Below are 7,500 nucleotides of genomic sequence, written 5' to 3'. Positions count from 1 at the left end.
ACCAGAAAACAAGGGCTTTATTGCCGTGCATGCTTTAACAGACACAACCATGGAGAACCAGGGCCCTACATGGCAAGAGGCACAAGGAGGACAGGTAACAGGTATAAATATCTCTTTCTGTAGGCCTTTGTTTTTCAACTAATCAGCCACGAATGCGGAATCTTTACCTTTGAATGCATATAAGTTTGTGGCCGCCATGGTTTATCAACCCACGTGCAAACGTAACATGAAATCGAGGCTAGCGATCAAATGAGTGGTGATCAAATGTTCCGTCCTCGGGAAGACTAAGATGATCAAATTCTCTCCTCTTGGGCAAGAAATAGAGTCAAATGTCCGGGGTATGCCCAGGGGGTGTTGAAGCTTCAATTTGACTGGTACATATATACCTTAGAGAAAACAGCGAACCTAGAATCCACTGGAATAGCGCTGAAATGGCAAAAGTACGCCACAATAACACTGATAAGGTATCAAAAAGACAAGGTAAGGCATTTTTGTTCGATTAATGCTCTTTTATTTTTGACTCCTAAAGACGTTTGCAAACTCCCATTCAAACGCTTATAATTTTAACTGATCGCGTGATGCTCAAATTACATCGTGAGCTTGGGGTACCCGTGGTTTTTCGCGTGAAATTTGACGTGTAATTCCCTTGTCAGGTGGTGAAATTTCCCACAGAACTTGTTTAAAATAGTATGGCAAATCGTCCCTTAAAAGTTAATTACAAACCTTTTCTGTCCCATTCTCTTTGTAGGTTGTCCAGTTTATGTTGTCCAACGATGTATATATCTTGTATTTTGTTGTCCATTGATCAGCAGTTGGGTTTCCTTGAGTTGCTGTGGCGCAAATGTAGAACTCATAACCAAGGTTGATTTGTAAGAAGTCGCCAGCATTTCTTTTGGTGCTTGGTAACCATGCACCATTTCCGTTCAGTTGACACTTTTCAGGTCCGTTATCAACTCTGGATGAGGAAGCTGAGAAGACGCCATCTGGGATTCTGCCAATAAACCAGCTAATTGCTTGAATCTGACAACCTAAAAAAAAACTATGGAATTATATTCACGCGATGAGTGGATTTCACAGCTGTCTATTTTATAACATCAAAAGTTTAATAACCAATGTGGTTACTTCCAGATAGAAGTCCTTGGCCGCGTTGTTCAGTCGTAGTTCCACTACCGCATCTGACTATATGTCGGCAAAAACTTAGAGCCAAGTTTCAACTAAGTTATTTATCCAGAATTAGCATAACTGTCGTCTTGGTTATAATGAACCGGAAGACCTGCAGTGTAAAAGGTTAACTTCTCATTCGGCGATAAAAGACTTGAACTGTAAGTAAATCCAGGTGAAAAAAAAAAGGAATTGTCCGACTCTAAATGTTGAAGATACTCACTAGCACAACTTTGAAATTTATAGACACCTGATATTTAACTATTTGTCTCCGAAGAGAAGGTGAATAATTGTTTTAGTATACACCACAACGCTGAAAAGAAAAGCGAACCAAAAAACTACTATATTTTTGTAAAATGTGCTCGAAATTTTCAAATCACACACGCCAGCTACTCGGAGAGGAATAGTAATTGGATAATCAACTCCGAGTTAGCCAATCAGCGCACGCGGGGAGAACTATTCCCTTCTGTGGCCATAATAATTTCGGATTTTGAAGGCGTTAAGCTAAACAGATATCTCTGTTTCTTGAAATAAAAAAACACGATCTTCTTTCTTAAAGAAAACGACTTTACACTCTCACGCTAGAGGCTTCCTCTCAACATCAGAGTAATGAATCCGTTTTGAAGTTCACATACCAATGAGCGCATACAGGATAGCGACTTTTGGTTCTCCCACCCCGTTTTGAATGAGTTACTGATTTTAATGAGAATTGTTACGGAGGCTCCAAAGAGTTTCGACAGGCACGGGTGGGTTTCCAAAGGAAAAGCATTACAACAGTGATCTTTTAGACGGGAAACACTTTGATATTTGTCTACTACTTTTTTCAGGCAGTTTCTAAAGGTTGTCCACGAGTCCCCGACTGTTGCCATGATGGCAGCAGTACGACACTGCCACAAGTCCTTTAAAATCAGCTTCGAAAAATAGCTGCAAACCATTTTGAAAAATAAATTCCATTAAACTTTTATCTAAAATTAATCCAGTTGAACTTGCATCGTTTGTGAAAACATCGTTGGAAGCTGGTTGGAAAAAAATTGTAAAAGAATTTGCAAAGAAACTTACGAAGGTGTACGAGGTAAGTTTCGACATATTGCTAAACTCTAACAATTTTTTTTCCCTATCTCTGCGATTGTAGGTCGCATTTTTATTTCTGTCCACACTTTTGGATTCATGAGCTGACGCGACCAGTTTAAGTGTATGGCTTAAACGCGAGTTCTCTGACATAAAAACCCTTTGCAGCCTCCTTAACTTAGGGTGCGCTCGATAGACCCTATTCTGGAATAAGAATACGTGTAGTGATGATTTAAAACGATATGTCTAGGTGTTTGAAGCAACAAGGCTAATAAAGATATGTTTAAAATAGCATTTCAGCAGGTCTTTGACAATTTTAATGTGAATCTCGTAAAAACGAAGGATTTCTAACTTCTAGTCCATGTATTCCTATTCCGGAATACGGCCAATCGAAAGCACCCTTAGTCTTCGTGCTCCGAGATGCTAAAGAAATACTACAAACCACCATAATGTATCACAAACGACGGTAATTTAGGCCTGGTCGAATATGATGCAGATGAAGTTCATGAAGTTCATGAAGTTCAAGTAAATTCAATTAAAGCGATTGTCTAATCAAAGCTTTATGATTGGCTGTCGTCTAAAAAAACTTGATTTCCTGAATTAGTCAGGACAAGAATTCTTGCGAGCATTACGAGAAAAATGATTTTGTATGCCCGAGATCGATGTTGCACAACTTGCCAAGTTACACCATAATCAAGAAAGGCAGAAGGGCAAAAATAAGTAATTCAGTGAAACTACAAGCTTGTTATTATATCGTAAATATTATACCTCTTTGAGCAGAGTAAACTTCCACTTCATACACTCTTGCATACACATGATTCAAGCTTACATGTCTTCCCAACACGCTGGGCCAACACAGGGTGCGAAATCTGCCAATGCTCCCGTTACTGTGACGGTAGTTACGATCTTCATCAGGCGCTCGACATTGCTGACTTTCCTCAGTTGATCTTGAGGCTGAAAAAGTTGTGAATACAAATCAACATAACTGCACACCAGCTCCTACGAGTCACTCCAGGAAATGATGGAAAAATAAATTCTTTCAGCGGATTATGAGATTCTGGTTAGAGCTCATTCTGGGTTAAAATGTTAAAATGTTTTACACGTTTTTGCATGTTAAGTTCAAGTGTTTCAGATTGTGGCAATAACATCAAGTAAAAGAAAAAACTACAATAGCTTTAAACTAGTTTTAAAAACAATTACAGATTCCAGCCAAAATTTGCGTTTAATGTTTATTCATTCATTCGATGGACATTATAGGGTGATGTACAATCTTTAAACATTTAACCTTCAAACCGAAAGTTAACCAGAGAATACCGGTAATAATATTATTTTCTTTACCGAAGAAGCATCTTTCCGCTTATCTCAGGTCATGCCAAAAGGAGAAAACCGTTGTCTGTGCTCATTCTATAGCCGAAAGATGATCTTGTGTATGGGTATCATCAATGATTTACGGTCATAACGAGGGTCTGTGTGAGGACATTGGAGTCTCCGCCAACAGCGAAATGTCTACTTATTTCTCAGTTATAAGCTGACTTTTCAGTTATTTCAAGATACATAGCTATCCAGTAATTTTGACAAATCTCGGATCATTGCGCACGAACTTCCTTTTCTTAAATTTGATTAGCTCACAACCTACAATTAACTCCGGAAATCACCCAACCTACATAGTCCTAAAAAATCCACGAGCTTAATTGGTATCATTGGCTAGTGACCTCACAGTTAATTGATTTATATTTGTCCCTATTCAAAAGCAAATAAACAGGGGACCTCCACTAGTGCTTTTGTGGCTTGATATCCGTCTCTCAAAGAATATTTGATAAAACAATAATTATTGAATTGGATTTTTGTGATATGCGTGAAGAAACAAGCTCTTGAAGTGGAACCCACTTCCCTTGACCTTATTCCGCATGTCACAAAAAACTCTTTCAAAAAGTGGTTATTTCTCTTCGCTCCATAAAGAACCTTAAAACCGTGAATAAATAGAGTATTATACCTCACGACTGACCATGACTGCCGGGAATACGAACTTGTCTTTATCTTAAGGCGCTTTCCCTTTGTCAGAACTACTCGGCCGGACACATCAGTTTGCAAAGAAAATGCAACAATTAGACGGAACACTTGCATGATAATCCCTCGCATTCTTCTGGAGGAGTATATATCATCCTAAAAGTGTGTTAATTTAAAGGCGTTGTACAGTTAGTCCTTCCAAATGCCTGGTCTGGCCGATCAGTTCTGTCAAATGGAAAGTGTCCTAAGAGTGCTGATAGTACATCTCACGACGGTCAGTGCAGAAAACGAGTGAGAGATACATCAGCGCAAGAAGAGAAAAATCGTATCCCCACGCGGTCATATACCATGTTCTGTTTTCCTATACAGATAATAACTATCCGTCAAATCAGAGACATTTCAGTTTTTATTCATTTTAAAAGCATCGAAAAAAGTGATCACCTTTACTGAAGAAAGTCAAAGGTAGTTTTACTGTCCTCGTATCTTGAATCCATTTTTTTACCGATCTTTTAAAATGAAATTTTAATTTATGACACCAACAGCCACATGAATTCACGCATGAACAGGATGCACTTATATTATGGTATGATATATTATTATATATGTAATTATGACGACATCAATATCCTCGCCTGTGAATGATAACAGTACCTTATAAAGTTCATTAATAATTCATGTTGGGAAAACAAAAGAAATGTTTGATTAATCAATATCTGCATATTATGATACAGAATTCTGTTCACTTACATAAACGTTTCTTTCGATTTTCCCTGTTAAAATGTCTTGAATCATCAAAAATACCTAGTGTACATTAACACTTTAATAAGTCATAATAAACAATTTTCGCTTCAGATCTGCCGCTCATATTGTGTATGTTACATATTCATCTTGCACGAAGAAGATATCAAATTTCATGAACAAGAAACCATCTATACATGATAAAAAAATTGTTATCATCATCATTTTATTTCAATGTTTAAATTTAACAAATTGAAGAAATACACAGCCTGCATATAGCAAAGATAATCGAGGCGGGCTATGTAACTTACAATCAATTTAGCAAATTAGCCTATAAAAGCCTATAGCCTATAAAATAGCTGCATACTATCGATCTCAGATGTCCTTGGACAAGGGCGACAAGGGCATTTATTTCAGTCTGCGGTTAACAAAATCGGATCACTTGATAGGACTTTTGTGCTTCTGTGATTTCGAAAGAAAACAACCTGAAGAAAAGTTTTCATCTGCTTCTTATTTCCTTGGACAAGCCTTTTCCTGGGTTACCCTGTAATAGCTTCGGCCGGTTTTACTCGCCGTCAACACCGTTTCGCGCTTTTCTCTTTGGGGAGAGCAACAGAAAATAGAGTCACGAGATTGGTATTTCCGAAACCGCAGAGCCACAAAAAATGTTATCACGTGATCCGAATTCATTAACTGGAGACTGAGGCAGCGTTTACATGAACGCGGTTTCATTTGTAACCACATCGTTTTCGATGCGGTTGCATCTTCTGTTTATACCACAGGCTGACCAGTCTCGGAGAGTAAAAAAATTATAAGGATCTGTATGGGAATCTCGATAACAAACTGAAAAAGATATTTACCCGCAAAAGTTCTCAATAAAAAGGCCGCACTTTATTCTCGCTTTTTGTGTGGTTATTTGCCTGACTGAATGCGATTTAAGCGACTTCTCAAATTCCCGGGTTGTCACTCGTACCAGTAAATAAAGGAAAGGCTGGAAAGTAATTTCTAGCTTACCTCACATCTCGCCGATAAAATCACATTTCTCCGGCATCAGTCACGCTCAAACTCCGGCACTCCTGAGAGCCCCGTACGATGTGGTTTTCTGGATTCGGGCAATGAACTAGATACTTAAGACACTCATTTGGAAATTAGAAGTTCTCCCAATATTCTGCCGTGAGCTTGGAGCATTTCCTGGCAAATTTCATACAAGGCCTTCTTTGCTTCTCACTTAATAGCGGTATCTTCCTTCGCTTGAAGGCTTTCCACCCCTCGAAACCTTGGTATTTTGATGCTGAAATTTTTAGGCAATCTTTCTTGTTGGATTATTACACTTATACGTAGCTTTCGTGATTACATTTCTCGCATAGTTTGTCAAAACAGACGGCCGTCCACTCCTTGGTTTGTTCTCTAAGGAATTCCCTTTTGACCACTTGTTCACCCATCGTTCGGTCTTTTAAACAATTTGGCTATTTCTTTGACTGAATGTATACTTGCCAACTTTTTCTGAGATGTACGCGTGAGATTTTTATCCTGGGAACGCTGGGATTTTTGAAGACGACACGAACATTTCCGAGGATTTCCGAAAAAGTCCGAAGTCTTTCGAAGACGTATAAAGGGGTAATAAACTGCGCGATACAGTCCCGGACAACATTGTTGAAACACTTTGCAATACCTTGCCCTCCTACAATGTTGTTTTGACAATTGGGCTCAGAAACTGGCGTTAAAACAACATTGTGAGGGGAGAGTGAGCTGCGAAAGCTTCAGATCTGTATAGTCGTGGACTGTTCCAACGAATTTTGTCACAGACTGTATTTGTGAGGAATTTAAACTATTTATAGGACGTGCTGACAGGGTCATAAGTGACACAACTTTGCAGTCGCCTTCATAACCGGTACGATAGCGCTGCGTAACTTTTTTATTCGTAACTGAGTTTGATGTACAGTGTTCGAATTTCTTTTGTTATATATGGACAATGATAAAATAAGCGAAATTGTTTAGATTTAGCTAAGAAGAGAGTCATGATCTGAAATATGGTTTTTCTTGCTGCCAGTGATAGCGTGACAAGGGCACGAGCGTATTTGTTTTATCTCGCATTCAAAGGTTTTCTCTTCGTCAAGTAGCTAAAATGCGCTACATTTCTCCTAAAAGCGCTTGGAGATTAATCAATGACGATTTTCCTGGAACGGAAAGCACATACAAAGGTTTAACAGTTAAGAGAAAACCTATCCAGCCATTGTTTAATTCAGGACGCCACGGAAGTTATGTTATAGAAGGCAAGGGAGGCGAAGAAGGCGGGGTTTCTACAATTGCTGTATCTGTGAGGAAAGTTTGTCGCTTTCTAACTTCTAAAGGATATTACTACCTACAATCAACAAAAAAGGACTTTCGACTTCTTGGATGTGCTAAAAAGATTAAGGTTTGCTCTAAAAATGAGATGACAACGTACTGAATATATTTGGACGAAGGATATTGCCTTTTACCTTAATGTAGTTTCCTTCAGGAGGTCGTATAAAATACTAACTGATG

The 7,500-nt window shown here is 38.6% G+C and overlaps 2 protein-coding genes across 2 annotated transcripts in view; both read right to left on the bottom strand.

The window, feature by feature from the left end:
* The window catches only part of LOC138023238 (single-stranded DNA-binding protein 2-like), a 278,648-nt gene that overhangs the window by 129,868 nt on the left and 141,280 nt on the right, over nucleotides 1-7,500 (bottom strand). The window lies entirely within an intron of this gene.
* Nucleotides 1-7,500, bottom strand: part of LOC138024639 (uncharacterized) — a 145,969-nt gene that overhangs the window by 30,334 nt on the left and 108,135 nt on the right. The window contains exons 7-8 of the mRNA XM_068871861.1: nucleotides 2,998-3,183; nucleotides 724-1,028 (exon numbers count right to left, since the gene is read on the bottom strand). Of these exons, the coding sequence (XP_068727962.1) occupies nucleotides 724-1,028; nucleotides 2,998-3,183 (491 nt within the window). The remainder of the gene's footprint in view (nucleotides 1-723; nucleotides 1,029-2,997; nucleotides 3,184-7,500) is intronic.

The sequence above is a fragment of the Montipora capricornis genome, chromosome 11 (genome assembly GCF_036669925.1).
Source record: "Montipora capricornis isolate CH-2021 chromosome 11, ASM3666992v2, whole genome shotgun sequence".
NCBI lineage: Eukaryota > Metazoa > Cnidaria > Anthozoa > Scleractinia > Acroporidae > Montipora > Montipora capricornis.
The sequence above is the reverse complement of the archived record's forward strand: the minus strand, read 5'-3'. Positions and strand labels throughout refer to the sequence as shown.